This window comes from Argopecten irradians, chromosome 4, assembly GCF_041381155.1.
Source record: "Argopecten irradians isolate NY chromosome 4, Ai_NY, whole genome shotgun sequence".
In the NCBI taxonomy this organism is placed as follows: Eukaryota; Metazoa; Mollusca; class Bivalvia; order Pectinida; family Pectinidae; genus Argopecten; species Argopecten irradians.
Genome location: NC_091137.1, coordinates 962,888 through 977,367, shown reverse-complemented (window position 1 = coordinate 977,367; position 14,480 = coordinate 962,888). Strand labels below are relative to the sequence as shown.

General features: G+C 38.8%; 1 protein-coding gene and 1 long non-coding RNA gene across 2 annotated transcripts; one reads left to right on the top strand and one right to left on the bottom strand.

Annotated features, from left to right (window-relative positions):
* Window positions 1–4,613: 4,613 nt before the first annotated feature.
* On the top strand, window positions 4,614–14,150 carry LOC138320333 (uncharacterized). The gene is made up of 2 exons (XR_011208165.1): window positions 4,614–4,699; window positions 12,082–14,150. It is a non-coding gene; the product is annotated as an uncharacterized lncRNA (long non-coding RNA).
* On the bottom strand, window positions 8,652–13,553 carry LOC138320332 (uncharacterized). Its single transcript, XM_069263256.1, has 3 exons — window positions 13,414–13,553; window positions 10,624–10,858; window positions 8,652–10,308 (listed from the first exon to the last, which is right to left on the bottom strand). Exons 1-3 carry the CDS (start codon window positions 13,451–13,453, stop codon window positions 10,062–10,064), a joined length of 522 nt encoding a protein of 173 aa, XP_069119357.1. The 5' UTR covers window positions 13,454–13,553; the 3' UTR covers window positions 8,652–10,061.
* Window positions 14,151–14,480: the final 330 nt, after the last annotated feature.

Here is a 14,480-nt window from a genome sequence, read left to right as displayed (position 1 = left end):
TGTAGAATAGAGTTCTCTTTTTTTTTTATTAGTTTAACTTCCTATTAACAGCCATGCAGGGTCATTTAAGGACGTGCCAGATTTGATGGTGGAGGAAAGCCGGAGAACCCGGAGAAAAATCACCGACCGACCAGCTGTCAGTACCTGGCAAATTCTCCACATAGGATTCGAACTTGCAATTGTGACCCAGAGGTGGACGGCTTGTGGTAATATGTCAGGACAACTTTACCACCTGGCCACCGTGGCCCCACTAATAGAGTTCGCATAAAAGGTTATGATAATTAGAAAGATTGGCACCTAATATAACCCATTACCCTAATTGCCCAACATGAAATTCCAATTAGCATTATACATTTCAAAGGCATTTCTTGATTAAAGCATTATATTTTTAAATATCTTATGTAAGTATGATCAGATGCATGTATACCATCAAGGGTTGAAAATGCCAACTGACTTACTTGTAAAAGGGTACGTGGGTGTTAAATTAAAAACTTTATATTCTTTAAATGGTCATATGAACAGTATTCATTGGGATTGGATAAAGGGAGGTAATTGGCTTATTTTTTTTAAGGTATATTTTCTAGCAAAATCCTCAATATCACTAAAAGAATTGCGAAAACAGAGAAATGTATGTTTAGTTTTGGATTGAGTATTCGGTCAGACCAATATTGTCTATATTTTGACATTTTTTTTATCTACATGAGGAAAAACAGTTTCTTATTGAAAAAATGGGCGTAGCAGATCGAGACTTTTACATGATTATTCGTGATGTACATCTTTAAGTACATGATATTTTTCAAATCTTTGATGCCGTGTCATTATGAAACGATATCATCCATATTAAATGAATTCTGGTTATTTTTTTTTTTTAATATTTTTTTTTTTATTTTTCAAGACATTTTTTAGTACATAACATAATACAGGCATATACACATTCACTCCGACATACCATATACATTATACATGTATGTATAGTAATTGCAATCATATGAAGTACATACATACATTTATACATCTATTACATAGATTTATACATTTTCTGGTTATTTTAACTTGATTATAGCAGTAGTTTTATTTTGTTGTTTTTTTTTCTTTGTAAAAAAACTGTTTAACATTTCTTGTTCTCTAAAATGTATGTATTTGTAAGAGATTGAGTGCCAGCCAGGTGATATTGTCTATTATTACCAATTTTTTACTTATTTTTCGATAAAATGGGGGTAGCTACCAGAGACTTTTGCCTGATTATTCATGAAAATGCATATTCCAGGCAGCAATAGCAATTATGATGAACTACTTAATTGTATGTCATAGGGACAATTATAAAATGCCACATTCAAGTTTTAAGTCTCCCTTTATTTAAGAAAATAGCAGAGTAATAGCCTAATCCTTCTCCATACGCCAGGGGTTACTATCACTGACATAATATCTACCCCTGCACTATTTCATAATTAACTGATCGCCAGCTGTCAATCAAACCGCATTGTTTGTTCCTGGGGGTAGAGGCGTGGCTATTTTACACCTGGCAATCGGTCAATGAAACTGCAGGCAACAGAAGACACAGGTCACTAGATCATTTAACATACATCAAAGGAATTTTATAATGTGGTTCACTGTACATATGTGTTGGTTTGAAGTTGGGTGTGACTTTCTCTGTAATCTTGAAAGGAAGTCTATGCAGGAATCAGTTTTGAGGTCACCTGAGATGAAGTCTCCAGTGACCTAATCTAATTTTGCAGAGACTTTTCAAGGCCAAAGGTCAATCAAAATTGTGAATTATATGGTCCCCTAGGAACCTGAGGGTTGGGGCCAAAAGGGGTCAATTAGGCTAAAACTTCAACAATCTTCTTCTAAAATTCTAGAAATAGTGGAATCAAATACTCTTCATAGATGGAATCACGTGGGGAGGGGGTCACGTTTACTATAGTTTATTTAGGTAAAACACATTTTTGAACATTATTTGGTCATTTGTAATAGAAAATGAGTCAAATGTTGTCAGAATTATCAGTATGATATGGCCATTGAATCCTATTAACAAATTTTCCATGATTGACCCACAGAGGCCTGAGGAGTGGGTCCAAAAGGGGTTTCTTTTAATTCATTAATGCTTTTTAAAGATTTGAACCAACTTTGCAATGTTACGTCAGTGATAGTAACCCCTGGAGTATTGAGGATGTAGCCAAAAATGATTTCTGCTAGCCTGTGATTGGTCAGTTTGTTTCTTCTGAAGTGGCTCCAATGTTACTATGAGATAGTCCAAGAGTGGATATTACGTCAGTGATAGTTACCCATGGAGTATTGAGGATGTAGCTTAAAAGGATTTTTTCAGTTTTTAATTACATTCCTTTATTGGTGTTTTTATAGACAATCAATTATATTGTATCTTTCAGGTTAACTGCCAGTATATATTATACAATGAACTACCAAGGTTGTTTAAATAAATAACCTTGACCTTTATTCAAGGTCACAGGGGTCAAATAGACTAAAATCCTTAAATGACTTCCAGCTCTGGTATATTTTTAGGTCAGGAAGATCTATTGTCATCATGCATCGTCCGTCATCGTGCGCCGTCCGCTATCGTGCGCCGTCCGCAGTCTGCAGTGCAAAACTTTTTCATTCAAACGAAAGGCCCAGGGTACTGATATTTGGCCTGTACCATGCTGGGATGAAGGGCTACCAAGTTTGTTCAAATGAATGACCTTGACCTTCATTCAAGGTCACAGTGGTCAAAAGGGCTACAATCTTAAAACAAATTCTTATCATGAACCAAATGGCCCAGGGTACTCATATTAGGTTTGCGGCATGCTGGGATAAAGGGCTGCCAAGTTTGTTCAAATAAATGACCTTGACCTTCTTCAAGGTCACAGGGGTCAAATAGGCTAAAATATTTTAAACAACTTCTTGTGAATAACTAAGAGGCCTAGAGACCTGATATTGGATCTGTGGCATGCTAGAATGAATGACGACCAAATTTGTTCAAACAGATGACCTTGACTTTCATTCAAGGTCACAGGGGTCAAATAGGCTAAAATCTTTAAACGACTTCATGTGAATAAGTAAGTAGCCTAGAGACCTGATATTGGGCCTGTGACATGCTGATATGAATGGCTTCCAACTTTATTCAAATGAAGGCCAATGACCTTCATTCAAGGTCACAGGGGTCAAATAGGGTAAAATCTTTAAACGACCTCTTGTGAATAACTAATAGGCCTAGAGATCTGATATTGGGTCTGTGGCATGCTAGAATGAATGGCTACCAAATTTGTTCAAACAGATGACGTTGACTTTCATTCAAGGTCACAGGGGTCAAATAGGCTAAAATCTTTAAACGACTTCATGTGAATAAGTAAGTAGCCTAGAGACCTGATATTGGGCCTGTGACATGCTGATATGAATGGCTACCAACTTTGTTCAAATGAAAGACAGTGACCTTCATTCAAGGTCACAGGGGTCAAATAGGGTAAAATCTTTAAACGACCTCTTGTGAATAACTAAGAGGCCTAGAGATCTGATATTGGGTCTGTGGCATGCTAGAATGAATGGCTACCAAGTTTGTTCAAATGAAGGACCTTCACCTTCACTCAAGGTCACAGGGGTCAAAAAGGCTAAAATCTTTAAACGACTTCTTCTCAAGAACCAAAAGGCCCAGGGTACTCATATTGGGTCTGTGGCATGCTTGGATGAAGGGCTATCAAGTTTGTTCAAATAAATTATCTTGACCTTCATTCAGGTCAAATAGGCTAAAATCTTTTAAGGACTTCGTGTGAATAACTTAATGGCCTATAGAGACCTGATATTGAGCCTGTAACATGAATGACTACCTTGAGACTGGAAATTGGATTTGCAGCATGGTGGGGATCAAGGGACCTTCATTCATGGTCTAATTCATTAAATATATCAGGACCTGGACTTCTTCTAATAAATTATTTCTTTTTGGATTGCCTTAACTGTGTGCCACTACTTTATTCTTTGATGTGTTGTATTGTGCCAATAGTCAGATGACCGTTAAGGCCCATCGGCCTCTCGTTCATAACCTAATGGAATTGGTCCCGTTTAAGGGTAACAACAAGAGTTATCTTCCCTTTCTCTTCTCTTCATTTCATCCGCGACACTCCTTCAGGTGTCGCCCAACTAGTAGAAATAAATCAAAATTTAATATATCAATCAAAATATATTTCAAATATTATGATGTAATATTACATGTGTAGAAATATATGTTTAAACAGAAATAAGGATTTGATTTAAATAATTAGACTCATCAACGTGGTCCGTTTATCATATGGAATGATTTCGCAAATTTGATTGACTGATCGTCCCAATCGCACAGCTGTTAAATAACCATATAAATTTCTTGCTAGAATTAATTAACAGAGTCAGAGACATATAAAATCTATATTTGTATGTCTCTGACAGAGTTATTTGGGTACAAAGGAAGCTAATAGTAAGAACTATTTAATAAATTTCAACTTAATTTAATTCAGTTAAATTGTTGACTCTTGACAAAATGCAAAGTTCTGTAACTTTTCAAAAATCAAAACTCATAGGGCACCTGTTCACCTGTATTTTCAGAAATCACAATTTTTGTGTGAATTGAACTGGCTTCATAGGTAATTACAGGATAAGGTGAGGGGCAGTCATGCATGACAAGACAGGTGACCCCTAGCTTGGTTAATGCCCTAGGCCTGGAGCCTGGCCAGTGCAGGTAAAATTCACCAAGCGACTTATGAGGGTATAATAAAAGTGTAATAGCCAAAACTGCTAAATGTATAAAATCTGACATTCTAAATGTGAGATACAATTATATATAGCTGTTAATTTCTAGGATGGCAAAAACAAAGATATATGATTCAAATAAATAAATAATAAAATCAAATAAAAAAATTAATTAAATACTTGAAATAAATTAAAATTAATATAGCTATTTATATCTGGAATACCTAATATTTGATCTGAGTAATAAATGTAGCTATTAGTAAATTTATTATAACAAGTATAAAATATTTGATCCTAATAAATAAGTAAATTCATTTATTTTCTGAAAAAAAATTATCTAAAGAAAAGATGCATGTGGCCATATTGCAGCTTACGGTATAGTCTTTACTTTAATATTAAAACTCATATTAGGCTAAATTACTCAGATAAAACCCATATATAATAATGTACACCAATAAAAGTAACCATTTTATTTAATAAATTAATTATTTACATACTAACTTAGTTATGCTAATTTTTAAATACAGAGTACATTTGGTAATTCATCTAAAATAATTGAAAGATATTTAAAACCATTCAATGAAATATATACATGAACAGATTGTACATGTACAATTTATGCAATAAGTAGGAGTATCAGGCTCATTTATCTTGTGCACTACGATGTGAACTCTAGTGCACTACAGTGTTAACTCTAGTGCACTACGATGTTAACTCTAGTGCACTACAATGTTAACTCTAGTGCACTACAATGTGAACTCTAGTGCACTACAATGTTAACTCTAGTGCACTACGATGTTAACTCTAGTGCACTAGCTAGTGAACCGGAGTTAACTTTACTTGTGCACTCCAGTGCACTTCACTACCAAGTTTAGCTTGCTCCCAACTGTAGTTAGTATACATATATATATATATATGTAGAAGTTCAGGGAAAACGATAAATTTGGAGTGTGATTTTACGTCTGCTTCGTTTCCATGTTTCGTCTTCCATCTTGTTTGTTTATTACATTCGTAACATGTAGTCGGACCGGATGAGTTCCGAGTGGATTTGGCGCGAATAATGCACGTGCTGTTTGCCGCACGTTAGCTATAAAGTCGCGTGCTTTACAGTAGTTTAGTTAGTCAGATTCAAGTCCTCGTTAGACTGCCTGACTCTTTCTTGTTCTATACCTAGCTATAGGGTATACGTAGCCACTAGTACTAGGTAACGCTATGAAGTTTATAATGTAGTTTCATATAGTAGGGTATACATGTAGATGTAGCGTCCGTCGTCTATATACTTTCGTATACATAGGAGTAAGCCATGTAGCCACTAGATTAACGTATATTTTGGGTATCGGGCGGTATATTTCAGTACCTATAAATAGTATTAATTACATTGATAAATAGCTGGTTTATCCTAACAGGGTGTACATATTATGTAGGCAGGGTGTACGAGAGTTGGCGTGAGTCGAGTTGTTTCACTATTGTATGTATTATTTCGTCGTTAATTTCTACACTTGTTATCCACAATAAATTATATTGAACGTATATTTCTGAGTCTGTGTTCATTCGTCAATTGCAAGCTTCAGTTTATGGTTCCAGAATCTAAGACCCTAATGGACCCGAGATCTCAGAACCTGGGTTAGGTTTCTAGGACAGAAACCGCTCCCTTTTACATTGGTGCTGTACTGACCAGGATCTTGGCAACCCATTTTGGGCTTTATTTTTCGTAAATTTTAATCATAGTTGAGTGAATTTAGTCTGAAGCAATGGCGAGTGGATATAGTTCAGATATGACTTCAAAGGGTAGAACGTCGTCGTATACATATAATTGGCCTGTAGGAATGAGTATTACAACTAGTATTACCACCCCACCCTCTGTAAGCGCCTCTGATGTGTATAGGTCTTCTAGGGATGTGTGTACAACTACGCAAGCTTTGGGTAGTAGGTTCGAGTCGGGGAGTCCGAGTAAATTCTACAGTCGGGAAGATATATCTGGCCCTATTAACGACACTGGGGCTAGACCGAAAACTGTCTCGTATGGAGACCATACTAAAGTAAAGGGTAGCTCTAGGCCTCCTCCTCCGCGTCCCCCTCCTCCTCAACACATTTCTAGTTATGGGGAGGGACATCAGTACGGGGCTGTTAGCTATTTGGAGTCGGGTGATGATAGTGTGTTTGTACCTGATACCCCTCAGTCACAGTATGGGTTAAATCCAAACATAAGGGCCAGCTCTCATGAATATACAGGTCCCAGTGAGATAGGGGAGACAACTCTTATTACTCCATCATCATTGGGTACCCCCTTTAGAACACCCGTAACATTCAACAAGCCTCATGTAGGCTGGGAAAGTAATACTCCTCAGGATAGAAGTCATGGGGAACCCCCTAGGGCTTACAGTGGCAAGGTGATAAATAGGAAACAGAAAGACCCCCAGAACTATGATGGGACAAGTGATTTCAAAGATTTTATCATACACTTTGAACAGGTGGCCCTGTGGAATCAATGGGGAAATTATGAAAAAGCTCAACAGTTAGCAATGAGCTTGCGTGGTCCAGCTCAAAAAGTGTTAGGGACATTGACCTTGGCTCAAATAAATGACTTTGGGAAAATAAGGGATGTTCTGGCTTCTCAATTTGACCCCCCAGGGAGGGAGACTGCCTATAGATGCCAACTTAAGCATAGGTCCCGGAGTAATAATGAAAGCCTAGTAAGCTATGGTAGAGAGTTACGGCGGCTGGCTGGTTTAGCTTTTCCTGGTGTGTCCTCTGAATCCTCAGAAGTGCATGTTATAGATCAATTTATTCATGGGCTAAGCAGTATGGATATGAAGCGCCATGTCCAGTTTCATCACCCAGCTTCTTTGGAGGCTGCAATTACACTAGCCATCGAATTTGAGGCTTTCAATAGAGAGTTAAGTACACCTGATAGGAAACCTAAAGCTTTTGTTGATGAGATAGAACAAGGTCAAGTTCAGACTATACAGAGCAATAGTTCCACAGGTGACAAACAAAGTCAGGATTTGGTTACTCTTTTGACTGAAGGTTTTGAGAAACTAGGAAAGCAACTCACTCGTGCTGTGCGTGGTAGAGGTAGAGGCAGAGGTAGAGGTCAGGGCAGTAGCAAAGGTCAAGGTCAGGCATTTGAGAAAAGGTGTTATCGCTGTGATCAGACTGGTCATTTTATAGCGCGTTGTCCACAGTCAGTTGATCAAAAAAACTAGTTTCGGTCAAGCTTGAGCCCGAAAGTTTGACCGGTGTCTCAGCTCTAGGTGGAGAGTTACCATCTGGTGTAAGATCAGAAGGGCTTACTAAGGTTAGCTTAAATGCTGTTATTAAAGGTTGTCTATTTATAGATGCTACAGTTTGTGGTCAAGGTTCACGGTATCTTGTGGATTCAGGTTCTGCGGTGACAATAGTTACTGAGGATGTATATAGTGCTATGCCAGAGTCCAGTAGGCCGGAGTTGACAAGCAGTGGTATTATGCTGTACTCCGCTTCCGGTGACAAGTTAGCGGTGGCTGGTAAAGCCAACTTTAAGTTTAAAGTAGGCAGATTAATATATGAACAGGAGGCTGTAGTGGCTAGGTTGGACCAATTGACAGGAATTCTAGGCGTAGATTTCCTGAGTCACCATGGTGGTGAAATCCATTTTAGGGATAAGATCCTCAGGTTGGAGGGTCAGTGTGTCAATTTAGTCACAGAAGGGTATAAAGGATGTGCCCGTATAAGGATGTGTGAAACGGTCTCCTTGCCAGCTAACTCCGAGTGTCATTTTAAGGGCTATATAGAGGGAGCTATTGATAGCGTAGAAGGGATAGTAGAGCCAAACACATATGTAGCAAACCAAGGTTTAATGATGGCAAAAGTTTTGGTACAGACCTCATGTAAAGAGATTAGTCTCTCTGTCATGAACCTCGGTAGAAAGTCTATCAGGTTACAGCAAAATACTATTGTGGGCGACGTGTCCTCGGTAAATGGGGTTCATGAAATAGAAGAAGTTGAGGGGAACCTTAGAACACTACCTGATTATTTAGAGCCAATGGTAAGCCGGTTCTCACCGGAACTGACACCGTCAGAGAAACAAATGGCCACAGATTTGGTAACTGAATATAGTGACATATTCCAAAGTCCAAAGGGAGAGATAGGTCAGACAAAATTAGTTGAACACACAGTAAATACTGGTGACGAGCCTCCAATTAGAATACCTGCTAGACGCATTTCTCCATCTCAAAAATGTGTAGTAGAGAAAGAGTTAGACAAAATGTTGGGGGATGGTATTATACAGCCTAGTAATAGCCCATGGGCAGCCCCTGTAGTCTTGGTATCTAAGAAAGATGGATCAGTACGTTTTTGCATAGATTACCGTAAGTTGAATGCAGTTACCAAAAAGGATGCATTTCCTTTGCCTAGGATAGACGATGCATTAGACACCTTAGCTGGGGCTAGATGGTTTAGTACCCTTGATTTAGCTAGTGGATACTGGCAATGCCGTATGAGTAAGGCAGACAGGGAGAAAACAGCCTTCAGCACTCATAAGGGGTTGTACGAGTTTAATGTGATGCCCTTCGGGCTCTGTAACGCCCCTGCTACCTTCTCAAGGCTTATGCAATTAGTACTGGGTGGTCTTAACTGGACCAAATGTCTGTGTTATCTAGACGATGTAATTGTATTTGGTCACACCTTTGAAGTTGCCCTTAAAAACCTTAGGGATGTGTTTCAGTGTATTAGGGAAGCTAATCTCAAGCTTAAAGCGAAAAAATGCGACCTATTTCAAACGTCTGTCTCTTATCTAGGCCATTTAGTTTCACCAGCAGGAATCAGTTGTGACCCTGGCAAAGTCAAGGTCGTTAGGGACTGGCCTTCACCTTCAAATGTTAGTGAGGTTAGAAGTTTTTTGGGTCTTGCTGGCTATTATCGGAGATTTATACCAAATTTTTCGGCTATAGCTTCACCTCTTACTATGCTTACCAGAAAAAACAAGAAGTTTAAGTGGGATATAGGGTGTGAAAACTCGTTTGAAGTTCTAAAAAAATTTATTAACAAGTGCCCCTGTACTCAGCTTTCCTACGGAGACAGGCAAGTTCATCTTAGACACAGATGCGAGTCTAACAGGTGTCGGTGCTGTTCTCTCCCAAATACAGAATGGGGAGGAGAAAGTCATTGCATTTGGTAGTAGAACCCTAAATAGGGCTCAGTCCAATTATTGTACAACACATAGGGAACTCCTTGCAGTTGTCACATTTGTGAAATATTTCAAACACTTCCTTTGGGGTAGGCCATTCCTTCTTAGAACAGATCATGCTTCTCTGACTTGGCTCAAAAACTTTAAGGATCCCGAGGGAGTCCTTGCCAGATGGTTAGCAGTTCTAGATATGTATGACATGGAAATTCAGCACAGACCAGGCAACAAGCATGGAAATGCTGATAGTCTGTCTCGATATCCAGAATGTCCGACAACAAGGGTTAATTGTCCAAGTTGTAGGCCTCCATCTCAGCCAGTTATCTCCCTTGATACATTTACATCCCCAGCAGACAGTCTCCTGAAAGACTCCAGCAAGTCTGTTGGAGTATGCCCCGTCACACAGCAAACTGTAGGTGGCTCCCCTGATATACCTGTTGATGAAACAGAGAGGGTGTTAACAAACTGGTTAGATACTTGGGGTCCCGAACAGATAAAAGCTTGGCAGGAGGAGGATGAAAATTTAGGGAAATTTTTACCTTTAAAAACCAAATACCTCACAAAACCCCCAAAGTCAGTAGTGTCTACATTTCCCGCAGACTTAAGGAAACTATATCACATATGGGAGTTACTTATCGTAGATGACCATGGCATTCTGTGTAGGAAAGGGGTAGATAACTTGTCAGGGCAGGACACTAAGCAGGTGGTAGCTCCTGAATGTGTTAGAGAGAAGATTTTACATTACTTACACAATTCTAGAACATCTGGTCATCTTGGTCGAGATAGGACTATTGACATGATACAGAAAAGGTTTTATTGGCCTGGTTTGGTTGAAGATGTTAAAAAACTGGTGTAATACGTGTGATTCCTGTGCCCGTAGGAAGTCAGGTCCATCAAGGGGTCGAGCTCCCCTGACTCCATCCAATCCAGTAGGGGCTCCGTTAGAACGTATAGCAATAGATATCCTAGGTGGTCTGCAAACAACTGAAAACGGGAATAGTTACATTATAGTAGTAGGAGATTATTTCTCTAAGTGGGTGGAAGCTTATCCTGTTCAAAATCACACAGCACAAACAGTAGCAGATAAACTAGTCACAGAGTTTTTATGTAGGTTTTGGTACACCTATCAGTATACACACGGATCAAGGTCGTGAGTTTGAATCTGACCTGTTCAAGGCTATATGTGAAAAACTAGAGATAGATAAAACTAGGACAACCCCTTATAGGCCTCAGTCCGATGGACTTGTCGAGAGACTTAATCGTACCCTCATACAAATGTTGTCGGCCTTTGTTAATGAAAACAGGGATGATTGGGATGATCATTTGCCTTATGTAATGATGGTGTATAGGGCCACTCGACATAGCAGTACTGAATGTAGTCCTAATTTGGTCATGTTGGGTCGTCAAGTTTCTTGTCCGTTAGATATCATGGTAGGCTTGCCTCCCGAAACTGAGCAAAGATGTCCCATAGAGTATGTTTCCTGGGTACAGTCAGCCTCCAGATCTGCATTTAAGTTTGTTCATCAGAAGTTAGGTGCTGCTGCAAGTAGACAAAAAATGTACTATGACCATGGCTCAAAACAAAGGGATTTTGATGAAGGAGCATATGTTTGGAGATGGTATCCCCCAGCTGTTAGTGATAAGTTAGGGCAAGGTTGGACAGGTCCATACAAAGTCCTTGAGAGACTGACAGATGTCAATTATAGGATACAGAAAACACCTGGTCGAAACCTATTGTTGTCCATATAGACCATTTAAAGCTATATTTGGGTAGGAGTATACCTGACGCTTGGGTGGATTTAGATACGGATGCTGTGAATGAGAGTGATAGTGAAGAGTTAGAATGGCACCATAGTGAAATCCAGTTCCAGAGCAGTCCAAGGGAGATAACTCCCCGAAAAACTAGAGCTGGCAGGAATGTCAAACCCCCTGATAAATATTCACCATAGATTTGAAAAAAAAAAAAAATAAAAAAAAAAATAAAAATCAGTATTGTTTTTAAAGACATGGTTCAGTCTGTTTAGTACTAGAGGCACAAAGTTTTTAAGGAAAAAGATATACTAAATTAATTAAGCAGTATATGTCCTGCTGTTTGTAACAAAAAAACACGTCATCACTTCATCATATGCGTTTGAGGTACAATATTGTCATTGTGGGCCCCCCTCAAAAACACATTGAACTGAGACATTCTTTGTTATATTTTATAGATCATGGATATTCTAGACATCACAGTATCAGTACAGGAGGTTGACAACCTGGACACCGATTTGAACCCAGCATGGGAGTCCGGGATGGCTTGCCCAGTCCCAGCCTGTGGGACAACGCCCTTTTCAACCAGTGCAGCAATGAGGCTCCACTGGAACCAAATCCATAGGAAGGAGATTACATACTTCTGTTGCACTAGATGTCCAGTAAAGTTTGTGCGCAGGAATCAGCTGCTGAGGCATTATGTCAGCCGGCATAAGCTGTCGCAACAGGAGGCTAAGCCTTTATGTGTAGTGGGAAGGCAACTTCCAAATTCCAAATATATAAATCCAGGGGTTTTCAGGATGCCTGTTGTAAAAGTATCCGAGGAAATGGGCCGTCGCCGTGAGGAGGCCGCGCGCCAACGCCAACAGGAAGCTGGTGGTACTTCCACCAGCATATTGACGTCACGGACAGTCAGTGTGGCCCGGGACCAAGAGGTAGTACCTCTTGGTCGGGGTCAAGCGATCATTCGCGATCAGGTCAAATGGCTACGCGTTGCGCGCCTACACAAGAAGTGTATGCCCCATCAGACATTAACTTTGATATGTTTGAAAATTATTAGCTAAATGTACATGTATATCCAGTGTGGGGGGTTGGTTATTGACTATATATTGTATTATAATTACATATGCACAGTGCTATTGTTGTATATAAATGCCTGGTAGCCAATGCAAATGTTGTAATTACCTTGATATTGAATTTTTCATCGTAATAGATTATTGGGCATGTAACTAATTCATGAATCAAATCATTGTTTTAGTAATGAATTAAGTTCCTGCTATATTTATAATTAGTATAATTATAAATTTATTTTGCCTATGTTGACTGAATCCATGAATTGTTTTTGTTAGTAATGGATTCTTCCCATATGGTTTTCTTATATAACTCAATGTTATCTAAAGGGTTGTTGATAAAATTCTTAGTGTACCAGGGCATTATTGTTATACGCTGTGCTTATTATTTTTGTTAAATTTAAGAGAAGATTATTTGTGGTAGACATTTCAGGAATTATATACTCCTGTTCTGTCAGTAATTTGTTGTAAGATTGTGTCAATATCGTTGGCCGTATGGTTGTAAATGGAGTCTAATTTTTGTACACTGTATTTGGATTCCAGGAAAAAAAATATCTTGAACGTTTGTTTGTAAACATTTTTTTTTGTAATATATTTTTTCAGTATTGGTCCAGTGTGATTGAGTGTGTTGCGAGATTATTTGACATAAGGTTATCACTGTGAAATTGTTTAGTACTAGGCTAGTTAAAGCTATCATGTAAATCGAGCTCATAGACCTACCGTAGTGGTTTGATGTATCTTGGAAAGTTTTACTTGTCATGGTTGTGTTTTTTGTTTCCCTACGAGTAGCGTCCAAATTTTCATTAGCCAAATGTTAGTACATTTGACTTAAGGGGGGAGGAATGTAGAAGTTCAGGGAAAACGATAAATTTGGAGTGTGATTTTACGTCTGCTTCGTTTCCATGTTTCGTCTTCCATCTTGTTTGTTTATTACATTCGGAACATGTAGTCGGACCGGATGAGTTCCGAGTGGATTTGGCGCGAATAATGCACGTGCTGTTTGCCGCACGTTAGCTATAAAGTCGCGTGCTTTACAGTAGTTTAGTTAGTCAGATTCAAGTCCTCGTTAGACTGCCTGACTCTTTCTTGTTCTATACCTAGCTATAGGGTATACGTAGCCACTAGTACTAGGTAACGCTATGAAGTTTATAATGTAGTTTCATATAGTAGGGTATACATGTAGATGTAGCGTCCGTCGTCTATATACTTTCGTATACATAGGAGTAAGCCATGTAGCCACTAGATTAACGTATATTTTGGGTATCGGGCGGTATATTTCAGTACCTATAAATAGTATTAATTACATTGATAAATAGCTGGTTTATCCTAACAGGGTGTACATATTATGTAGGCAGGGTGTACGAGAGTTGGCGTGAGTCGAGTTGTTTCACTATTGTATGTATTATTTCGTCGTTAATTTCTACACTTGTTATCCACAATAAATTATATTGAACGTATATTTCTGAGTCTGTGTTCATTCGTCAATTGCAAGCTTCAGTTTATGGTTCCAGAATCTAAGACCCTAATGGACCCGAGATCTCAGAACCTGGGTTAGGTTTCTAGGACAGAAACCGCTCCCTTTTACATATAGTTACACAAGGATTTATAAGTGAGAAGGATTCGTGACTGTCTCTTTACATTACTAAACACCACTCGAGACGCCTATGAACCGGGAATAAAAACCGTTTTTCTCAACAAATACTTGCCGTATCGAGTCAAACGAAACACCATTGTAAAGTTTATTAAATTTCACGACGTATATTACTTGCTTTAAAGACGGAATATTT

What these genes read in the sequence shown, in the direction of transcription:
- LOC138320332 (XM_069263256.1), bottom strand. Translation starts at nt 13,453, where the DNA reads ATGACAAGTAAAACTTTCCAAGATACATCAAACCACTACG. An exon ending in AGATACATCAAACCACTACG is followed by an intron (nt 10,859 to 13,413) that starts GTAGGTCTATGA and finishes TCCCGTTTTCAG; the next exon opens with TTGTTTGCAGACCACCTAGG. An exon ending in ACCAGATGTTCTAGAATTGT is followed by an intron (nt 10,309 to 10,623) that starts GTAAGTAATGTA and finishes TTTCATCAACAG; the next exon opens with GTATATCAGGGGAGCCACCT.